This window comes from Erigeron canadensis, chromosome 4 (assembly GCF_010389155.1).
Source record: "Erigeron canadensis isolate Cc75 chromosome 4, C_canadensis_v1, whole genome shotgun sequence".
NCBI classification, from domain to species: Eukaryota; Viridiplantae; Streptophyta; class Magnoliopsida; order Asterales; family Asteraceae; genus Erigeron; species Erigeron canadensis.
Window position 1 is genome coordinate 33632712 of NC_057764.1, and position 23784 is coordinate 33656495.

General features: G+C 32.3%; 3 protein-coding genes across 3 annotated transcripts; 2 read left to right on the plus strand and 1 right to left on the minus strand.

The window, feature by feature from the left end:
- The first annotated feature begins 2234 nt into the window (after nt 1-2234).
- On the plus strand, nt 2235-8608 carry LOC122595084 (bifunctional riboflavin biosynthesis protein RIBA 1, chloroplastic). The gene is made up of 7 exons (XM_043767382.1): nt 2235-2492; nt 3695-4073; nt 4460-4681; nt 5144-5466; nt 5552-5681; nt 6427-6723; nt 8003-8608. The coding sequence occupies exons 1-7, from the start codon at nt 2431-2433 to the stop codon at nt 8249-8251; spliced, it is 1662 nt and encodes a 553-aa protein (XP_043623317.1). The 5' UTR covers nt 2235-2430; the 3' UTR covers nt 8252-8608.
- Nucleotides 8609-13739: 5131 nt separating this feature from the next.
- LOC122598592 (bifunctional riboflavin biosynthesis protein RIBA 1, chloroplastic-like) lies at nt 13740-15010 on the plus strand. Its single transcript, XM_043771186.1, has 3 exons — nt 13740-13911; nt 14028-14324; nt 14644-15010. Exons 1-3 carry the CDS (start codon nt 13789-13791, stop codon nt 14851-14853), a joined length of 630 nt encoding a protein of 209 aa, XP_043627121.1. The 5' UTR covers nt 13740-13788; the 3' UTR covers nt 14854-15010.
- Nucleotides 15011-20080: 5070 nt separating this feature from the next.
- On the minus strand, nt 20081-21570 carry LOC122596712 (acetyl-CoA-benzylalcohol acetyltransferase-like). The gene has a single exon (XM_043769333.1). The coding sequence runs from the start codon at nt 21467-21469 to the stop codon at nt 20204-20206; it is 1266 nt and encodes a 421-aa protein (XP_043625268.1). The 5' UTR covers nt 21470-21570; the 3' UTR covers nt 20081-20203.
- Between the last annotated feature and the right edge of the window lie 2214 nt (nt 21571-23784).

A 23784-nucleotide genomic window follows, 5' to 3' on the forward strand; every position in this document is an offset into this window, starting at 1 on the left:
TGAGAATTGATTATGAAAAATGGGTAAGGGGCCAGGAGGAGTGTGTGGCTGTTCTACATGGTCGTGTAATTTGACTAATTTCCATTCTTTCAAAAGATGCTAATAAAAACGTGTTAAAATAGTGTAAATATATGTTGACATTTTTTGCTAGTTTTAATTTTTTTTTTTTATAGGTGAACTTCGAATTAAAACATATTCAATACTCATCGTCAAATGTTGAGTTGCTAACTAGTGCATTATACTTGTCATGTATTTATAACATTAGAAAGATTTATCAGGAGGAGATGATAGAAAATTTATCATTTTCTTTTTAAATATATTCCAGTTTTACTCTTATATTATTACTCTAATCAAATTTTATGCATCACAAAAGAAAATGAAAATTTCATATATTATTATAAATTTAAAAAGTGAACATACAATAAATGATAACGTAAAAAAATTATAAATAAAAAATTAACTATGTAACATAATACCTTATATCGTCCAATTCTATGTTACACAACTATCACGATGGCGAACACCGCCAGCTTTGTCCCTTTGGTCATGTGTCATTGCTAAAAAAATGTAATACACATTCAGCTAGTGTTAAACAAAAAGGAACACAATCCTTATGCAAAAAAAGTTAAGATATTATAAAAACTTAATACACTTTAAACACTATAAACATACCATAAAACGATTTCTTTTCTTCACATCAAAGGAAGATTGTTACGTTAATTTCGTACTAGAGACATACAATTAGTTAGAAACTTTTGGATTTTCTATATTTTGTTGGACTGTGTGGCTGACTGGTTTTCCGTACTAGAGAGTCTAGAGACATACGATTATTTTTTGTAGGAGGCCATTTTTCACCTTTTGTACATCTTTCCACCCTAGTTTGGGTTGGATTTTTTTACAAGTAGCTTTTTAAAAAAAAAATTGATTTTAGATTTGGGCTTAAAAATGGGCCAAAATCTAGGTGTACTATACGGTTTTTTTTATTAAATATATATCATACATTACTGCGCTCAGTTATACATATATACAATATGTATTATGTATATTTAATTGAAATAGTTCAAGTTGTCAGTTGTATCATGTGTTCTTTTCAACTACTCGTATAATTGATTACAGGGTAAACTTTTTTATTTTTTATTTTTGTTAGAATGCCATTTTATATATACTACTACTACTCATAAGTTAGATGCATGTCCGATTTAATATATATTTTATATTTTCTTCCAAAAAATTAAAAAAAACTTTATTAATGATATAATTTGTTTGACATCCCTATTTAATAAAATTAATCACGCTCGAAACCCAGAAGGAATTAACCTGTGCAATACGTTAAAATAAATGAAAGAGAAAACTAAAAAAGAAAAGGAAAAGATTCTGACCAACTTTTGAATAAAAGGAAAGGTAAAAAGAATAAGAAAAAAAAGGGAAGAATTTGATCAACTTTTGAATAAAAGGAAAGGTCAAAGTCAGAGCCTACCATAATAGAAGTCAAAGCCATATTGGTATTTACATTCCATTTTTTATGATTAATTTTTTTTAATAATTGATCGATTATCCACATCCATAGTATTCAGCAGCCACTTGTTCCAACTTGGGGCCTTTTTTGCTTGTTGAGGCTAGCTACAGTTTTGCTCGGTCCGTAAAAGTCAAACTAAAGACAAACCGGTTTGATAATTTACTAACAAGACCATCTTCATCGCAGCTGTGCTAGCGGGGCCATGGCGGTTTTGCTCCCAACATGGCGACTCTCAGTGATTTGGCGTCTAAAAATGTCGGCGTGTTGACCAATGTTTTTCTTTAATATTATTGAAATATTTGACGTGTATATGAGGTGTGTTAAACAATTTTCAATAATCAGTTACTGACAACTAGCATTTAAGTATGTTGTGTTGAAAGTAAAACATAATTATATATGCCGAGTCAGTATGTTTCTTAAATTCACTCAATAAAATCTTTTTATACGGAAAAGTTTGACATTGGATGTTTGGTATATGATGAAAAACCTATAATAATTAGTTCAAGAGGTGATGTTTATCACGGCATTTCGATATCTCCCTACCATCAAAACGTTATTATATTTGCCACAGGCATTTCGATATCTTCCTACCAAACGTACCTTATTTAACTTTTATATTTTGTTAGAAATAAATACTTTAACTAATTATTTCCACGTCATATATAAGTAGAGTTCATCATGAACGAATGGGTGATGTAGGATTTATATCATCATCACACACGAACCCCATACCTTCCTCCCCTCCCTCCCCCTTCCAAGTTGTTTCATCACCAACTATCTATCCTCCATTATATTACACACCACACCATACGCTCTTTTCTTAATCAAATCAAAATCAAAAATCCAAATCAAAGTCCCCTTCTTTTTCTTCAATCCCATTTCAAGATTTCAATATCAATAAAATTAATTAATTGATGGCTTCCATTAACATGTCTTCTTCTTCTTCTTCACCGTCCACATCTCTACTTCGCTCAAAGTAAGCATTTTTTTCCATACCCTTTTCTTTATTTATCATTTTCTTCACTTTTATGCCATTTAATTTGTCTCTTTTTACCAATAATCAATTGGGTCTCTTATTATTATCATTTTTGTTATTGTTTGTTTTATGGTTGATTATATCCTATAGCAAAAAGACTTTAAATTTAAGGGTTATAAGTCAATACAGAAATGACCAACAAGGGTATTTAGCCAATAAGTTGCAGGTTCAAGTCTGACAATAGAATTTAGCTGGTAATATGTTTATTCTAAAAGGAAAAAGTAGAAACAAGAATCTGAGGTTTGGATTTGAAGTTTTTTGATTCCGAATTAGGTTCGGATTCCGAATCAACTAAGGAGGGTTGGAGTTAAATGTTCCATTACCAAAAAGAGTTAAATTCTAGGGAAAATTCTAGTCATAGTTATTTTTATACCTTTGTTAATGGTAAAAAGATAGTGATTTAGACATTTATAGTTGATTTTGTGTGGCATATGCTAATATTAACCAATGCACTTATTTTTAAGGGTACTTTTGGTATATTATTTATAGCCAAAAACGTCGTCGATTTCATCAATGAAAGTTTTAGACTTTGATTATGTGCCTGCTTGGGTTAGCTTATTGTTGGCTGGTTATTGCTTTTTAATAAATTCGCTTATTAACATTCTCTTGATCGATACGCAGTGAAAGAGGTAGTGTTTGGGTTAGGTCATTGCTTTTTAACATATCCAATGGTGAAAAGCTAATAAGCTAGGTTTTGTATGCTTCTCAAAGTCAGCTTTTTAAGCTTCTAAGAAGCCAATAAGCATAAGTATATTTGGGTTATAGTATTGGTTTTTAGCTTTTACAAAATTCAATAAGCTACCCTAAGCACCCCCTATAATCAACATGAAGTATTTATTAAGTTTTGCAATGTACTATAAATTCTCTGGTTAATCTGCATTTGAAAATTTTAAAATGGTTATTCGTTTGAACAGTCATTTAAACATTGATAGTACTGACTTGTGTCCGACAGATTGCTTCATACTAGGGTAGTTATAATGTTTTGGCAATAGTCACATACTTTTACATATATACGTATTTTTTGAAACAATGTGATTATTACGGGACATTGGGATTATACAATAGCTGGGTGTTTTGCTTTATGTCGAATCTTTTTCATTTGGAAAGATACTAATGGAGTTTTTATGATTAATATAATTCAGGATGATCACAAGTTCCAACTCGTATAGCGGTCTTCACTTCATAAATCTTTTTCCGTCCAATGGGCATACATCAGAGTCATTTCTCCAGCTTGGTACTAGAGCATGCTCCAAAAGTAAAGGTGTCAGAGCTTCATTATCTCCTATAGATGGCGGATTTCCCGTTAATCAGAAAAGGATTAATGGTGTAGAGAAAAATGGCATTAGTGTGTCTTCTGGAATTGTGATACAGCCTGATTCGATATCGTTGGGTACACTAGCAGCCGAAATCACTCCTAGCATGAACGGGTTTTCTACTGTTGCCGGTGAATATGATTTAGATCAGCCCACTGCAGGATTCTCATCAATTCCAGAGGCAATTGAAGATATACGCCAAGGAAAGGTATATTTTCTTTTGTTTCCCTCTTCCTATTAAGAAATGAAGTATCAATGAAGGGCGCATTTGTGTGTAGATGAACAGTATAATTCAGAAAACTAGAACCTCAAACAGAATTATTTACTTGTAAAAGGGTCTATTTGGGATGTGTTTTGTCTCAGACAGGTTAAAGCTAAACAAAATTTTCACTATATGGCCAATGGGTTAAAAGTTGTCTGAAGTATCTTTCTAATGCATATACTTCCGAAATATTTTTCAAAGTCTTAAGATTATTATTATAAAAATTAAAATTATAGTTTTTGTAATTATAATTAACTCATTAGTTATACATGAGAATCTTATATAAACAATGGTGTCATTATATTTATGTATTATTTTTGCTTATCTTTTAGATGGTAGTGGTTGTTGATGATGAAGATAGAGAAAATGAAGGAGATCTGATAATGGCAGCATCTTGTGTTACACCAGAGGCTATGGCTTTTATTGTTAAGCATGGAACCGGAATTGTTTGTGTAAGCATGAAAGGTGAAGACTTAGATAGGTTGGAGCTTCCTTTAATGGTAAACCATAAAGATAATGAGGAAAAGCTCTCTACAGCCTTCACAGTTTCAGTGGTATGTATAATTTTTCCAATTTATAACATTTTCGCTAGAAAATAGTTAGCTTGTTATTGTAAAAGAAACTAGATGTGTCAATTTCAATCCATTTCCATAGGGACCCTTGATTTGGGTATGTTTTGTTTTTAATGGATCTAATAAATAAGCAGAGAGAAAGGAAATGGGTCAAAAGGCACCCAGAGTGAATTTTTTGTGCATACAACATCCTAACATGCTTTATATAACAAATAACAACTAGACTATTTTTACGAGAAATTAGTTTTTGTAATCATATTTAACACCTAAATTACTTAGAAAAACATAGAAGTGTTCAAACAAAAACTTTGCTGCTCAATGTGATACTCCTTATACCAGTAATTGCCTTTTTTGACCCATTATTAAACCACATGGATCTGTTGTCACTTCTACAAGAAACCTTATGTACACAAGTTCAACATATACTTATATACTGATTTATAGGATGCAAAACATGGTACTACTACTGGAGTGTCAGCGCGCGATCGGGCGGTAACTATAAAAGCTCTAGCTTCAAAAGATTCTCAACCTGGAGATTTCAACCGTCCGGGCCACATATTTCCTTTGAAATACAGGGAGGGTGGTGTGCTTAAAAGAGCTGGTCATACTGAAGCTTCCGTTGATCTAGCCATATTAGCTGGGTTTGACCCTGTAGCTGTTTTATGTGAGATTGTGGATGATGATGGTTCCATGGCTAGATTGCCAAAGCTCCGGGAATTTGTCAAAAGGGAGAACTTAAAGATTATATCTATTGCTGATTTAATCAGGTAGGTGACGATATTAATATTTTATTTTTTGTTTTGAATTTATAAATCAAAGGATTTTTTATGATATGGCTTTTAAATTTGGCAGGTATAGAAGGAAGACGGATAAACTAGTTGACCGTGCTTCTGCTGCACGTATACCTACTACATGGGGACCATTTGTTGCCTATTGTTACAGATCAATCTTAGACGGAATCGAACATATCGCAATGGTCAAGGTGCGGGAACTTATAGAAATTGCTATATTCACTAATGAAGATATACTCAAGTTTTGAGAAATGTTTTACTAGTTTCCTAAATGAAATTGATATGAAGTTTAGTAATTAAAGTGAGGTCATAATGCATGTCAGAGGAATCTCAGTTTTCCAAATTCAACGTTAAAGGGTCTTTGTCATTAGTCAATAACAATACGAGAATGGACCAACTTGCAAGTACAACCCTTAACTGGTTAAGCTGGTCCTTCTTTCGTTGTAAACTTATAACACAATTCCTTAAACATTGATTTGACAGTATGTTCTCCAAAATATAGATCACCGAGTAAATATTTTTATAAATTTTTCTTTGTGTGCATGCCTGTCTAATTACCCCTTGGTCTGGATATTGCAAGTGTACAAAATAGAGTGTACTCTTGATCTTGGAAAACACGACTATAAGTTGCTAAATTTTAGATCAGCATCTCTTTTTTGTGTCTCCATTTAGAATCAAATTATGTTTTATATCCAATCAATCCCAAAAAACTCAACACACACATTTGAGATGTCTCATGAAAATTTGTTACTTTTTTTTTCCTGGCAGAATTTAAAGCCAGCATTACTTATTCCTCATTGCAATCATTATTGAGATTGTTGCTAGGCTAAAGCTCTTCTCATTGAACTGATTGACACGATTTTCAATTTTCCTTTAGAAAGTTGGATTATTTTAAATCATAATAAGTTGATAAAAGTTTTTGTTTCTTAAAAACAGGGTGAGATTGGTGACGGGGAGGATATTCTTGTTAGGGTACATTCCGAATGCTTAACAGGAGATATATTCGGGTCTGCTAGATGTGATTGTGGGAATCAATTGGCACTTGCAATGCAACAAATTGAAGAGGCTGGCAGGGGAGTATTGGTTTATCTCAGAGGTCACGAGGGAAGGGGTATTGGGTTGGGTCACAAGCTTCGTGCTTATAACCTGCAAGATGATGGTCGTGATACTGTCGAAGCCAATGAGGAACTTGGGTTGCCTGTGGATTCCAGAGAGTATGGTATTGGTGCACAGGTAACTTATTATCTATTCCAAGTGAAACACTTTATACCACATGCATAAATGAAAAACATCTTGCAAATTGTTAATTTTATTGTACTTTAAAATATTGAAACAAACTGAATGAGGACAAATTGGGCTGGTTGGGTACTAATAAAACGAGTAGCTGGTCGAAATGGGTTTGGCCGACCTGTAGACCTCATTTCTTTGTCCGTCTTCCATTAAAGATTATTATTATTTTGTCCCAAATATGATTCTGAAACTGTTACATTATGATAAAATAAACTTTCATTTGGTATAGCTAAGATTTTACGCATTTGATTACTTCGCACAAGACTTTTATTGTATTTGACCTGCTCAGACCCATTTGATGCAATAGAGTGAAAACATCACCCAAAACAGCCATATATGTATTTGTACAAGGGTTGAAATGATTATAACTCAAATGATCTGGCTAGTGCGTTGCTTAATATCAGTTAATATTAAGTGCCCTTAGATTTGCCCTGTACTGTTATAAGACACCTGAATAGTTATTGCATATGCTGGCTTATTCGGTTTTTGTTTGGAGGTCATATCATGCAATTGTGAAAATATTCGAAGACTTGCTATAACATTTGGTTTTATCGGTAGTTGTATAAAAACGTTTGACTGATCAGAAACTTTTGTGTGAGGGCTCCAGTAGGTAGCTTTAGCTCAAAGTCCCATCTTATTGGAATCCCTTGATCTTGTACATGGACAAACTAAACGGCATTGCTGATTCGAGATCCAACACCTGAGGGCAAATAGTTTCCTCTCTCTTAATATAGTAGTCAATAAGTCAAATGCCTAAAATATCTGCTAAAACGGATGTAAGGATATTGTTGCAATGATAATACCAAAAATGGTTCATGGGATTGGGTAGGTAACTGTAGCTTAAAGTCCTGTTTTTTTGGGAACCTTTTGATCTTATTCTTCAACAAACTAAACGGCATCGCTGATTCGGAGCCAACGCCTGAGGGCAAATAGTTTTTTTCTCTCTCTTAATAGGATACTTAAATGCCTAAAATCTATGTCAAAACCGATATAAGGATACCGTTGCAATGTTAACACCAAAAATGGTTCATAACTATGAAGATGAAGTAAAATGCAACTTCAGCTTGAAAGTTCTTCTGATATTAAGATGTTGCAATTGACTTTAGAACCCAAGATACAACCTGCTGTAATTTCCCTAAAAGAGTCAGAAACCCGGAGCTTATGATTCTTTGTTACTTTATTTGTAATTTTGTATTCTGATATGTAAATGAACAATGTGCAGATTTTAAGAGATTTGGGAGTTAGAAGAATGAAGCTAATGACAAACAATCCTGCTAAGTACATTGGGCTCAAAGGCTATGGTTTGGAGGTGGCAGGCAGGGTTCCCCTTCTGACTCTCATCACAAAGGACAACAAAAGATATCTTGAGACCAAACGAGCCAAAATGGGTCATGTTTATGGCTCTGCCAACAGCGGTGTCCCAAACCTTATCACTCAAAACGAAAAACCAACACAAGATGCAAATGAATAAGTTTGAGGTTCATCTATTGACTCACATTCTTTACTTACCCAGATCGGAGAAAGTCATATAGGACCTAAAGCGAACTCTAAAAATGTATGATAAAGAGATTCGAAAACAGGTGGATTCATTCTTTGAAACAGATTCAAACATGATTTTGTAATACTTGATAGCGGATGTAAAGATGTTGCAATTTTCGTTTACGTGTGACGTTAACTTTAATAGAGAGGACATGTGTCTGCTTATCCAAAATGTGCCTGTTTAGCAACATTGTGATAGGAATGTATAAAAGTAAGCCATAGATTAAACATGTCATGAATCATGATCGATGTAATCTGAACACGATTATTTGACGACTTCATTTTCTCATTGATATGTATAACAAAAAGATATATTTCGTAATACACAAATTTTATTTTGTCAAAAATTGATGTTCGAAGATGTTACTAGATTTTTTAATTTTGTTGTAAACAAAAATTAAATGTAGCAAAATCGAAGTGAAATGCAGGTTAATATTTATATTTTGTAGTAATTATATATATACTAAAAACCTATGTAAATGTACAAGTATTTTATGCGTGGAATGTACAAGCTTTTAAAGTACATATCAATTTTAACCAAATTTTGTTTTAACCCCTTAAAATTTTTATTTTTTTTAACTTTTACCCTACATCAAAGTTTTCGTTTTTATTTCCGTGACACTAAACTTTTAGGTTCTCATGTTTTCATCAAACAACCTTCAAACATTTATCGTTTTATTTTTAAACATTTGGACTTTGATTATTTTTATTTGTCTTTTTATACATATAGTGTTTTCATTATACAATAACTTTTATCATCGTTACGTCTTACGTTCATGTTACAGTTAAAACATTAATATAGTTATTGTTTATGTTTTTATACATCTTAATATTTTTTTACATTATTTTTATTGCATTGCTATATGTTTAGTTGTTTTTTTTAATGAAAGTTTTCATCTCACATCAAAATTTTCGTTTTCATTTTTATTGACACTAAACTTTTAGTTGCTCAGGTTTTCATCATACAATTTGCACACAGTTATGATTTTACTTTTAAAGATTTGGTTTTTGATTATTTTCTTCCGTTTTTATACATATATATATATATAACGTTTTCAATATATAATAATTCATCATGCTTACGCCTTACAATCATGAAACATTTAAAACATTAGTATGGTTATTGTTTGTGTTTTTATACGGCTTATTATTCCTTTATAATATTTTTAATGTTTATTACTAGATGTTTAGTTGTCATTCTTATAGTTTGGGTTCGAATATTTGAAATAAATTTGCCAAAACTTTATTGTATAAAAAACGTACTCCGTGGCAAAGCACGGGGTCAATAACTAATTGTTTATATTTTAGCATGTCTTTAGATAGTTGTACAATTCTAAATTCCATCAATCAAAAATCATATGTGAAATCTTATTAGTGACGCAATGTAATAATTGTACTTTTTTTTTTAAACGTAATTATATGGAACAGAAAGATTAGGTGTTAAATATTTAGTACGTTACTAGATTTTAGACTATTAGATCTTCATACATTTAAGTCATAAAAGCTTACAATTTTAAAAAAACACGGTTTTAAGTGTTATATTTTGCAAGTTGTAGTACAATAATCATAGGTTCCTCACTGTCATTATTAGGCTAGATATATTGATGGAATTGTTTGCCGTAGTCATTTCACAAGGCACATGCTATATATAATAATTTCTCCATTATAATATATTTTGAAACAGATATACTCATAATGTGATATTATTAGAAAAAATAATTAAGAATTAAAATATAAACATATTTGTGATCCCGAACTTGACATTCAAGTATATGTATTTAATCATGATGCGCGTTCATAACACGCATATGTTTATTTTCAATCACTTGTTCTATGATAATATGATAACAATTAGGATTGTTTTTATATTCTTTGATAACAATTAAGACTGTTCTCTCAAGATTGTTTTTATATTCTTAAGACTATTCTAATATTTATTAATAAGTCATTAGGTTTTCAAAGAATTTTTTGTAAAAAATATTTCATATGTTAATTTTTTTTATTTAATTAAATGATTGTAAGTTTTAAAAAAATTCTCTCAAGTTGATGGCTAAAAATAAATATAAATTAAGTATTCAGGGCTAAAAAATATAAATTATTAATGGAAAACAAAAAAGTGTAAATTAATGAGACTTTTTCTATAAATTAATATAAATATTAATATTAATATAATTATATATTTGGATAATGATTATTAGGATTTTTAATTTGTAGTTTATCTAAATGATGACATCATCAAAAGTCCATTTGATGAAATCGAACGATGTGATTGGTTAATTAGTCATTTTTTTAACTGTCTTATAGTATATATTAAGATATTAAATTAAATAGGTATTAATTAATTAAGATATATGTTTTTGTATATTTAAAATTTAAGTAATTTAATAACTTTTAGATAATTATTATATGGAGTATAAATAATATTAGCAAATTTCAAACAATTAATATTCAATAAATACATAAAAGATTTTGTATTAAAATTTATTCTATATGGGGGGGTTATTACAATTACATTTCTATATAAACTGGCTCACACCATGCATCCTGAATTTTTCAGGGTCAGCCATTGTTTGTGTCGTAGCTTTAATTTGATCTACAATGGCTTACTTCGGTGTACATCATGCCGGCTGGATACTATCTGTCGCTTTGCTTATCAGATCAGCAGTCTCCTCATCATCTTATCCTTCGACAAAATCTTCGCATTTGGTCACTGATCCGTCCATTGTCTCTACAGTATATCAAGTAACAGTTGGATGCTTTGCCGTTTGTTTTTTAGGAGTCGCTTCATCGCTGTAAGCCTTCTATATCTATATATATATATATATATATATGATTTAGTTTACAGTTACAATTAACACTATGTACAGTGGCGGATCCAGGAAATTTTTTAAGAAGGGGCAATATGTAGTAAAGACGATAATACATATGGGTTGGTAACGATTCAAGAATATTCAGGTTTAGTTTTACGTTACATGTAATATTATTATATGATACAGAAATAGGTATGCCTTTTATTTAAATAAAAACTTAGATGTACATAAAACATTTGATTGTAATTTTTTCATTGAATTATCCAAGCATGCTATTAACATATGAAAATCATAAAAATACAAATATATTGTTTCATTTAAGTACACAAGACATATATATACTACCCTATGATAATAAAAAACCAACATCCATTTTTTTATTTTAGTGAAAACCTAAAGCAAAGATGTTAAAAAACTTAAAAATATGTAAATCAATATTTGTTGGGTTAATGTGAAGAGGTGCTTAGGACCCCCCTAATAACACTATGGATCCGCCAATGACTATGTATATGATTTAATATATGGGTGGGTTAAATACTAAATAGAGCAATCCAAAAAGTACAAGGGGATAAATCTCTACCGTTGGATCAAACATCTTTTTCCTCTTTCTTCCTTCTTCTCCGGTGAGACAATAGCCGTCGTCGCCGCCTTCTCCGGCGACCGTCACCACCTCCTCCTTCTACCTTCTCCGGCGAAACAACCACCGCCACCACCTCCGGCGAAATCTCCGGCAATCATCAGTTCGGACGTTTTCAGGTGGATACGGTACAGGCGTTGCCCTCATCCGTTCTAAACTGGTTGTCAAAGGACACATATGAGAATCCTATGGATTTGATGGGCGACGATCTAAGAGATAGTGGCGGTTTGATACGGTACGAGGGAAGCCCTTGTTCCGGCGCCGACGCCGTGGTTGGGGTAGTTGGAGATGATGGTGGTGGCGGTGGTTGTCTCGCCGGAGAAGAAGAAGGTGGTAGCTCGCGGCGGTAGTCTTGTCGGAGAAAAAGAAGGTGACACAGCAGCCGGAGAAGGAGGAAGACATGATCTGAGCCCTTGATCGGACAACCAGGATTGATCCCCTTCTACTTTTTGGATTGCTTGTACTCTAATTATATATATATATATATACGAGAGATGTACCTGCGCGTTGCTGCGGTGAGATAGTGGGGGTGATAAGTCATAGTGTGATAGCCAAATATCTTAGCTTTACGAGTTCCGCCCTCGGATTTAAAAATTCTTCGAAAGTATATCAAATGACATATTTAATGAAGAAGCATTTTAAGAAAACCCATATAATTTTTATAATTTATCAATGTATGGTTTTTGAGATAAAAGATCTTGAATGAATTAGATGATAGAAGAAAAAAACTAGTTGAAATTTGAGGAGAGTGGTGAAAATAAAAGTTAAAAGTTGTGGGGCATTTCAAAAAAAAAAGTTATGGGGCATTGATGTATGGTACATAATTCATTATCATGTGTACATTATTGAAATTGAAAGTTGAAACCTTATTTGTTTTATAATATAGTATATATATAAATATATATATATATAGGGAAAAGTTGTTTTAGGGACCATTAGGGACTCGTGTTTTTTGTAACTTACATACCACCATGATTATCTCCGACCACCACCATGATTTTCCGGCGACGGGCCCGCTGGAAAGTCTTAGTGCTTTTACAAAAAAGTCTTGTATATCGTAGTAGATAATGATGGTGATGTGTAAGTTACAAAAAATACGAGTCCCTAAAATAACTCACCTATATATATATATATACTAGGCATTTTTAAAAATATCTACATTTCAAGATATGTATAGAAAATGTTCCTTTATAAAATAGTAAAAACACTAGAAATAAACACCCGCGCGTTGCCGCGGAGATTATATAGTAACGTCGTGGACAATGATTCATTAAGATTAAACACGTTGTCGCAGATTATATTACACACCTTGCGGCGAGACTCAAGTAGATTATCTTTTCAGATGACAATGTTTTGGTACAAATATATAAAGTCACCAAGAAACATTTAATTGACATTGTAACAATAAAGCATTTTATTGATAGGCTAAAATGTAAAAGATAAAAACTTTAGGGGGTTAAAAGGTAAAGACGTAAAAGTTGATGGGCTAAACTGTAAAAGGAAAAAACTTTGGGGGTTAAAAAGTAAAGAGAAAACTTTGGGGAGTTAAAATATAAAGTAGTAAAAGGTGATGGGCTTAAATTTGGGGGTTAAAAAGTAAAGAGAAAACTTTAGGGAGTTAAAATGTAAAGTAGTAAAAGGTGATGAGCTTAAATGTAAAAGGTAAAATCTTTAAGGGGTTAAAATGTATAGAGTTCAAAGTTGCATGCATGTGTAGTTGTACCATATGCATAAAAACTTGTAAAAAACCAGTTGGTTTTTAGTATATATATAAATATATATAAAGAGTACTTGCCTATGGAAATATGTGATAAAATGTTTTCCATATCGGTTAAAAGTTATTTTTAGAGGCGGTATATATATCATATTATCATATATGTACAAGATCGCGTGTTTTAAGTTTTCTCATCATGCAATAATCAAAATTTTGGATCGGGCGATCCGCTAGTGATTATCATAATGTTTGTAGTAGGAATTAGCAAAGGAGTTTATGTTAAGATGTTCTAACTTGGCAGGTACAAAATGAAGACAGATAAACGAGTCAAACGCATTTCTGCTGCACGATTACCTACCGTATGGGGCTCATTCGTCGTATATTGTTATAAATCAATGTCGGATGGTCTGGAGCATGTCGCGATGGTGAAGGTTAGAAAAGATTAGTAAAAGTTAAAGCTGAGATTCAACTAATGATGAGATCAATGCGTCTTTTATTTATTTCCTAATATAAAATCGATATGATTTAATGAATTAATTGAAAACAGGGTGACATAGAAGATGGGAAGGATGTGCTTGTTAGGGTGCACTCAGAATGCTTAACAGGGGATATATTCAAGTCTGCTAGATGTGATTGTGGAAACCAATTAGAACTTGCAATGCAAAAAATCGAAGAAGCTGGCAGGGGAGTGGTGGTTTATCTTAGAGGTCATGAAGGAAGGGGTATAGGTTTAGGTTACAAGCTTCGTGCTTATAATCTTCAAGATGATGGTCTTGATACCGTTCAAGCCAACGTGGAGCTTGGTTTGCCCGTCGATTCTAGGGGTTACAGCGTTGGAGCACAGGTAATTTATCTACCCATTTCAGTGTGACAAAAATAAAATGAATTATAACAATACAGGACATTTACCTATTTAGAGTGTGAGCACCCGTAGGAGTGTGCGAGTTTCAACTTTTAACATATTGTGGAGTTCGAATCATTAACATTTAACACTTGCCGTTCTAAAATTAAAAATAAAAATATAGAGGATTTTATATTAAGTTCACTTTGCCACCCCCTGCAACCTGTTGGTTTAACCTGTTTTATTTATTATTTGGATTAAACTCTTTGATTTAATCATCTTATATAGTTCTAATTTATTTTTTTTCAATTACCTTGTTTAGATTTTGAAGGATTTGGGAGTTAGAACAATGAAATTGATGACAAACAATCCGGCAAAATGCGTTGGGCTTAAGGGATTTGGTATAGAAATTACAAACCGGGTTCCTGTTCTGACTCCAATCACAAAGGACAATAAGCGATATCTCGAGACGAAAGGAGCCAAGATGGGTCATGTTTATGGCGCAGAGACTGAAGATGAATACTCTTCCTGATCACCTAATTTTGGGTGCCGTACTTTTGAACTTTAATTTTTAGCATCAATATCAGTTTCGTCTGTAGTATGTGGTGGTCATGTTTTCTTTATCTTTGGACTTATTTGAAAATATCTCATGCGCAATGTTATTACTTTCGATTTCAATTTCAACAAAGCCATACATTCCAATTCCTACTGACGATCCGCACTTTGCGGTGATGAGATGGTGTGGTGATAGGTTATAGAGTGTGATAGGTCACAGGAGACGGTATGTTATAGAGTGTCATAGACAAATGACTAATTAGCCGCACGGGCTCCGTCCACGGACCTAAAATTTCATCGAAAGTATATCGAATGACATCTCTAATGAAAGAGCATGAAATTTTAAGAACACCCATATAATTTTTTATAATTTATCGATGTACGGTTTTTGAGATGAAATATTTTGAATGAATTAAATAAATAAAATGATTTATGAAGCAATAAAGAAAAAAATGAATGGTTGAGATTTCTTATAAAATTTTGAATGAATTAGATGTAGGAGGAGGATTCCCTTAAGTTTCCCCAACTTGACTAGTCAAGTTGGGAAGATCTTGACCCTTGGATAGAAATCAAGAGCTAAGATTCAATGATAATTATTGAATCTTGTCCTTTGATTTTCAATCAAGTTTCAAGATCATCCCAACTTGACTAGTCAAGTTAGGGAATTCCATTCCTTAGATGTATTGTACATTATATATTATCATGTGTACAATGTTAAAATTGAAAGTTGAAACCTTATTTGCTTTATAATATATAGTATAGATATACAACTCATTTATCATAACGAATCAACAATATACAGTGTCGTTTTGCACTGTCCGTAAAATAAAGTAAAACTTAATCCCAGTTCATGATGGTAGATCTGAAAATAATGTAACAATATCTTCAATGAGAGCTTGATGAAAAATTTTTTTTGTGAAAAAAGTTTTTGGAAAAGCTTTACACCATTGGGTTGGATGATTTTTTTTATGGATAGGTTGAGAATTTTTAAGTTTTTGAACAAAAGCTTTTTTTAAATCAAGAGAAAAAGCTTTGGAAAAAATTTTTCATTGAAGAAGATAGCTTTTTATAGCTTGTAGTCAAATGAATTAATGAGATGACATGTAAAAGAGCTTTAAAAGACATTTTTACCATTGTGGTGCTTAAAAGGCCCACTTATAAAGCCACAACAAAAAAACAAAAATTATGGAAAACAAAAGAAATAGTCGTTTATGTAACTTCACACTCTTCACTGCAAAAAAACACTTGCCATGCTATCCGCCGGAACCGTTTTCGGGTTGGTGCCTTGGTTGTGGACGAATTTGCAATGAACATTAAACTTTTGGCCATATACACAACTATAAACCACACATGCTTTTATCCTAATAAACCCAAAGCATCTATCACCGGCAATGACTTATGGGTGGTTTAAATGCTCGGCCATATATCCGACAACTCCTTGCCGGAAACCATTGTTGTCATCTTACGCAGCCTTAAATGAAATCATTCGTCATCTTCACTGTCCTGATAGTTCCCAACTACCATCTAAAGAATAAAAATATTAAGAAACAACCCGTAACAAAAGAATAAAAATTTGATTCTTGATGCAATATGTTGAAGGAGGGATATAAAACAACATAAAAAATAAGTTAGCTCAATTTAAGTTTTATAAGACGATAGTTGTCGAAGGTACACACTGCCAACGATTTTTTGTTAGTTGATTAACATGATTTTGAGAGAAAAAAAATGAAACAAGGTGATTGATTTGGACAGTGAGAGTGAAAGGCCAGTAAGAAAAGTAAGGAGAGGTGGCAACAATTGAGGCTTTATGTTTTCTATGAGTATAAGATGTGTCATGTGAATACGTGTGAGTGACAAACAAATGTTTTATTTGATGAGTACTCAACTATTTAAAAAAGATGAGTTATCACGCCTACGTTTTGCTTTTGATGAAAAGTGGCTCATGGTATTGTAAATGGTTAGGTTGTTTTGATACAATTTTTATTTTATTTATTCATATATAAATATATTTTTTAAGAATGATAAAACTATTTTTCAAACAGATAAAAATAAAGTACTCGTTTATGTATAGAAAACAATGATTTTTAATTTGCAAAAAAAGTTGTAGATGTCCGTTGCGAAGCGCGGCTCATTCTTCTAGTACAGTTCAATTAGCATGGAACCTTGGGAAAAGCAGTGTCGTTTCGTTCGCTCACATTGCCGTTTTTTACTATTCACAATGGCACAATAGTAATTACCATCTAACTATTGAGTATTGACCTATATCTACTACTCCTTTACAATGATTATTCACCCCCTATTTTAAGAAAGAGTTAAAAAATAGTTAAATGGGAAATTACTAGATTGCCCTTAATAAACAACCCTTAAGGAAAGGGTTATTAGATATTACCAAAATTACCCTTAATGTTTACACTTTAAATCCTTATCTTCTAAATTATCATTATCACCATTCTATTAACTTACACGGTTAGACCACTCGACACCAATTGTCGATGTCATCGATCACCACCCGTCACCGACACCACTAAACCACCATCGCCGTCACCGTCGCCGCATTGCGCGGGTACATTGCTAGTATATAGTTAAACAAAAATCGCCCCTCACCCTCATAACTATTTGCTTAATTACCAATATAATATTATTAATTGTTAACTAATTATTATAGCACATATGATTGAAAATAAACTTATCCATGTTACGGGCCAACACTATGATCAAAGACATATACTTGAATGTGAAGTACATGATCACACGTATGTTTATTTTTTAATTTTTAATTATCTTTCCTAATAATATCACATTATAATTACAACTAGTTTAAAAAAATATATATATAGAGGAATTATTGCAGCATGTGCCTTATGACAAACAATTTTATCAATATGTCTCAGTTAATAATAACAGTGACACCTGTAATTATTTTATCACAACTTACAAAGTATAACATCTAGAACCGTATATCTTTAAAATTATAAGTTATTTATAACTTAAATGTATGAAAATCTAATATTCATAATATCGTAAACCTTGTGCCTAGTGTTGAATACAGATCTAAAATCTAGTATTGTTTAGATAATAAACTTATAATCCCATCAAACATAACATCTGTTAATTCACTCGTCTAAAAATTAATGTCATCTTATAATAATTTTATCATCACGTGTTAAATAATAATGGATAAATTTATACATAGTTATTTTGCGATGATTATTATCTTATACTTCGTGCTAAATCATATATATGTTGGTTTTCCTTTATTTAATGATATACAAACTTATACTTTATAAAAAAATGATGTTTATATATTGTTGGTTATTTATATAAAGTAAAAAAAATTCATAACAAATGTTATACATGACAAATGTTATACAATTAGTTAAACGTGATAAAACCGCGGCGAAGTGCGGACGCAATATTCTAGTTCTTATTATTAGTAGGTGGGAAACTTTAGGAAAATTTCGTTTTGGAGTTTTTAATCGATAGATAAAGACGCCAATATTTCGATCATCAGTCCACGTTCTTTTCTCTAGTTATAGCAAAATTCTTATATTTGTTGTGGATACGGCATATGTAAATATTATTCATAACATATTAAATTGTATGTCTACCTATGTTTTGAAACCTTTAGGTACTTAACCATATCTATCTATATTTCTGCATACCCCTTATTTTTAGAAACAGTTACACAATAATTACATACAAAATTACTTTTAATAAACACTCATTATAAAAAAGGTTTTTATAAAATACCAAATTTGCTTTTAATGAATTAATTTACACTCTAAACCTTTATTATAATAATTAACATTTTAAGCTCCTATATATCTTCTAAAAATTACTACTATAACAATTACATCAATCTATACCATTTGACCGTCACCACCACCAATAGCACCATCACCGACACCACTAGACCGTCTTCCCCACCATCATCATCGTATTGTGCGAGTCCCATGCTCGTATATTAAGAAAGCTCCATTATTGTTATCAAAACCAAAATATATTTACTTCCACGTTATATATATCCAACCACATCTATTTTTATCTAAGATACTAAAATTAATTAAATCTGAGCTTTCACACGTCTTTTAATCTGCCACACCACACAAATAACCGTTTATTATTTGTCACACATGACATTAATCCACAACTCTTACACTATCCTGCAGCATTTTCTTTATAAACCCTTCATCATTCTTCTAACTCACCAAACTTCATTTCTTTTCTACTTTGATATATATAATAATGGCTTCCTTCATTGTAACCACATTGTTATTTGCACTACTCTTCTTAGGATTTGCAATGGCGTCGTCCGAATCTCCAGCCACATCACCCACAACATCCGATATAACCCTGTCTCCACCCTCTGCCTCTCCCATGGTTGAGTCACCCGCCTCCCTTATTGCTCCATCTAGCGTTGTTGTTTCTCCATCACATGAAGCTATTAACACTCCTCCGTCACCAGACGGTGAATCGATTGCAGTATCTCCGTCTGGTGGATTTGCACCTGCTCCCGCACCGAATGGTGCAGCTTTGCATAAAGTGATTGTTGGATCATTTGCCTTTGGATTTTTGGCAGTGGCTTTATCAGTGTAGTTAGTTTTTTTCATTTCGTTACCGAAATAATATTAGTCAATAAATTTATGCTATGCATGGAAAATTTGATCCAACAAGGTTTTGCTATAATTATATGTTTTCTTGTTTAAAAAATACTGTTGATACATTATCTTTGTCGTTGCTAATTCAAATGTTTTCAATTGATATATAATCTCCATTAATTGTTAATATGCCAAAAGACCATTAATTCTAGCTGGCCCGTTTAGCAATTTGTTAACTAAACCATGGAGAAATTTGTTAACTAGCCCAGTTAGCATCCATGTTAACTTTTATTTACAAAATTCTTTTTAGCATTTTGTTAACTAAACCATGGAAGAATTTCATAACCTTAAATTATGTTTCACTCGATCTTGATATCACTGAGGTACATGAGGCCCTACAAATGTTGATGTTTTATTTTGGGCTGAGATTATTATGGGCCGTATGGGCTTGAAATCAGTCCTTTAATATGCCTATTATCGCTATGTTTATAGCAAATTAGCAATTATGAGCAATTAGTGGGGTTGAGATAAAATTTTGGAGGTGCTCCTAAATCCTAATACGTCATACGTCTATGAAGTGTAAATGCTTTATGAAAACTTGATTACTAACGGCAAGAAAATCAAACCTGATCAAGTGTTCATCGTCTCAAACAACTTATTCGCCGTGTTTCATGTTACAAAATAAAAATCAAGATTCGTAGCTACGTACACACTTACAAATCAAATCATTTAAGACAATACACTTAAAATGTCCTCATTTTGTTCAAACACAGACATGTCTTTCTCATTCAAACTCACCCATGCTTCAATTCCATCCCCATGTTTGTCATCCATTAACGTTACCATATCAAGTGAACGCCCCGCTTCACTTACCCAACACGGCTTACCAAAACCAAAATCAGCATTGTATATCGGAAAGTTACACCAACTAGTAAATATAGCAAACTTGTTCTGCTTTAGTTCTTCACCAACTTCAGCATAACATGCCATTGCCTCTTTACATATCTCTTCACTAGTCGCATTTAAAAGACGTGTGATAACATCTCTTGTTGTGTTTTCTATCAATTTCACAAGATTATCAAACTTGGGTTCCATTTCGTTCTGTAAATAACGAATTGAGTAAGGAACCCACACATTCCCAAACGAGCTTTCAGATATCGGTAACCTTGTCTTTCCCCTTAAATTAATCGCAGGGGCCAAGACAGAATTCCTAAGGCTCCCACTTTTGACTTGGTCAACGGAGATAATAGCCTTCCATATAATTGCAGCCACCAAGGTTACTCGACTATGTCTAGGATTTCTAGGACCCGACTTTGCTCTTAGTTTTGATATTATACTCCCATTAAACACAAATCTTTTCGTAACTATTTTGGTTTGTGACTTATCTATAACGGGTGAGTCCTCAAATGATTCAATTTCTTTTGGTGGGAAAACAGAATCTAAATTATCAAAAGAAATAGAAAAGGCACCACTTGTTTGCCCTGTACGGTTCAAGCTAGCCCATTCGTTAACAAACCTGACTAAATTGTATGCATCAGTGACTTTATGTGAACCACTCACTCCAATAACAAGTGAGCCACATTTAAAGATGTTCACCTGGACAATTAACAACGCGCTTTTTTCTTGGTCTGGTGCACGGATAAGTCGTCTAATATGGTCAATCTTAGGACCTAGTTCAAAAAATTTATCCAAACTTATGCTAACTTGAGTTTCCAGATACTTGACTCCTTGATCACTACAGTCAACTTCTAGCTCGGTTTCTCTGATTCTTCCGGCTAATGGGTAGAACAAAGTTAGTATCTCAGATAAAGAGTTGACCAGTTGACCACATATATCTGGGATGTCAACTTTACAACTAGTCTTATAGTAGAAGACCTGGTTTATGTATGAAGATGCAGCAAATTGATCTAGAATAGATAGCTTGAAATCGCGAAAAACTTCCGGGGTTAACTTGGATGGTTTTATGAACTGAGTGGATTGAATCTTGATCTCCATGGTTTATGTTAGATATATTTGTTTATTTTGATGAAATAGTGTATCAAAGAAGACTCAAGATAAAAACAGAGAAATGAGAAGAGCCAATTGTATTTGTGGAGTTGGTGGTTTTAATTTGTCAACATATTTCCACAACACAACTAATATTTATATTCACATCTGATTTAGTCTTTGATGATGACATGGTTTCTCAAATTTATGAAACATTATTCATTGGTAAAATAGTTATATAAAACCTTCTATAAATTTTTCATATTATAGTAAAAGTTTGACTTGAATGTTAAAGATACTCCTCTCACTTTTTTGCTATTGGCAAATGTGCCATCGGTTGAATTTTAACACAGTATATATTGTACAATATGATATATTTATATCCATGGCTAGCAGTCCTACTAATTTAGCATATGCATCCATTGAATGCATTGCGGTCCTGAGTTATTCGATGCTCAGAGCTAAATAGCCAAAAATTGTCCCCTATTTTATAATTAAACGAACTAAGAGCTTATAGAATTATCAAGTTGTGGAGGTCACTTCTTACTAAATAAATAAAATGTTACAGATCTATAAATTGAAGAAATGAACTATGAATTAAAAGTTATAATAATACTCATCATCAAAAATGATTTATTGTGAGAACTTAAAGTAATAACTACATTAATCAAATTATAATAGATAGGGTTTTTTGGAATCTATATGATTTGTAATGCTTTCAACAAAAACAAAATACCTTTCTTAACTCTTTTGGATAATTAACTACCTTTATATAAATATAAATTGCAGAGTTGTATTTTCTTTATTAAAATTTATATTTATATTCTACCACATCTTTTAGTCTGAATTACACATAAGTATAAAAGAAACAATTAAATATAACTAATTAAGTTTTTAGAATCTCATTATAAAAAAACCATTTTAAATTTAAACATTAAACTAGTCAAAAAAAAAAAAAGTTATACTCCGTATATTCGTAAACTAAACACCTACTTGATTAAATTTTGAAAATATAAGGTAGTCAAGAGGTACCTTTTTTCTTAAAAAAGACCCACATAATACTTTAGGGACTGAAATGTAATCTAGATTATTATAAAGGGCTTTAGAAACAAAAATTGAAAAAAAATCTAGTGTACAATATCTTTCTTCTTCACAATTAAGTATTCACACAAACCCATCCCACAAAAAAACTCCATTGAAGCATAAATCGTAAGTTTTATTTTTATACTCAACTTCTTCATAACTAGATAAAACTTACTTCTTTCAAATTTCAATATAAAAACATAGTTTAGTTATATTAATCATCTAAAATCTGTAAATAACCACTGTCAATTCGAACACATATTCAAATCTAGTGTTGATAGCCACTCCGGGCTGTTGCCCAGCCCGCCCATGGCCAGGGCCGACCCTGATTGAATGTACATCGGATAAGATATATATCAAAGGCAAGTAGTTTCGGGTCATAGAATAAATCTTGATAGGGCTTTTAGACATTGATAATTATTTAAAAAAAAAAAAAAAATACAGTATATAAGTTGATAAAGTAGATGGGCTTTATATAGGCCTTTATTGGGCTTAGTCTGGCCTAGCCCAGGCCCAGGTCGGACTAGGCTTTCCGCTTTCATGTTTAATTTCAGACCTGTTTAGGACTATTAGAATTTAGAAGGTGCATGCATTAAGGATTATTTAAGGCTTTAAGAACTTATACAGACAAACTTAATTAAAATGATGGTGTTGATGTACGAAATATTTTTCGAAATGGGCGTATTTTAAGGGTGTTTTGTCAAACAAGTTTTGGAAAAAAAAAATTTACAGAACCAGTGAAACCGGTATTTGAAATACCGGATTCAAAATTTCTAGTCAAATCCAGTATTTGAAATACCGGTTTCAAAAAGAAACTTTGAATCCGGTATTTCAAATACCGGACTCACCCTTTGATGTGACAATAGAGAGACAGTGGTACAGTGCAGAGACAGAGCACTCAGAGGTGCAGGCAGACAGAGGAGCAGGCAGACAGACTGACAGAACATAGTACATCGAAACCGGTATTTCAAAACCCGGTTTCAACCAAAGCCTAACACGTGTCGATGCCTGGTGATACCCTAGTTGATGTGATGTGACCTTGGTTCAGATGTGCAGGAAGATGGCAGTAGGAACAGTACGAGATGACTATGAATCCGGTAATTCCAAAACCGGTTTCAAGTTCAGACAAAAAAAGCCCATGCAACGTAGCAGACTATGTATTGTATATATACATGCATATTTTCTCATAAATGATCACGCAAAAACATATATTTTTCATAAACAAGCAACTAGCAATTTTT

Coding starts and splice junctions, on each gene's coding strand:
- LOC122595084 (XM_043767382.1), top strand. CDS start 2,431: ATGGCTTCCATTAACATGTCTTCTTCTTCTTCTTCACCGTCCACATCT. Junction 4,074..4,459: donor AAGATATACGCCAAGGAAAG/GTATATTTTCTT, acceptor CTTATCTTTTAG/ATGGTAGTGGTTGTTGATGA. Junction 5,682..6,426: donor AACATATCGCAATGGTCAAG/GTGCGGGAACTT, acceptor TCTTAAAAACAG/GGTGAGATTGGTGACGGGGA.
- LOC122598592 (XM_043771186.1), top strand. CDS start 13,789: ATGAAGACAGATAAACGAGTCAAACGCATTTCTGCTGCACGATTACCT. Junction 13,912..14,027: donor AGCATGTCGCGATGGTGAAG/GTTAGAAAAGAT, acceptor AATTGAAAACAG/GGTGACATAGAAGATGGGAA. Junction 14,325..14,643: donor GTTACAGCGTTGGAGCACAG/GTAATTTATCTA, acceptor TACCTTGTTTAG/ATTTTGAAGGATTTGGGAGT.
- LOC122596712 (XM_043769333.1), bottom strand. CDS start 21,469: ATGGAGATCAAGATTCAATCCACTCAGTTCATAAAACCATCCAAGTTA.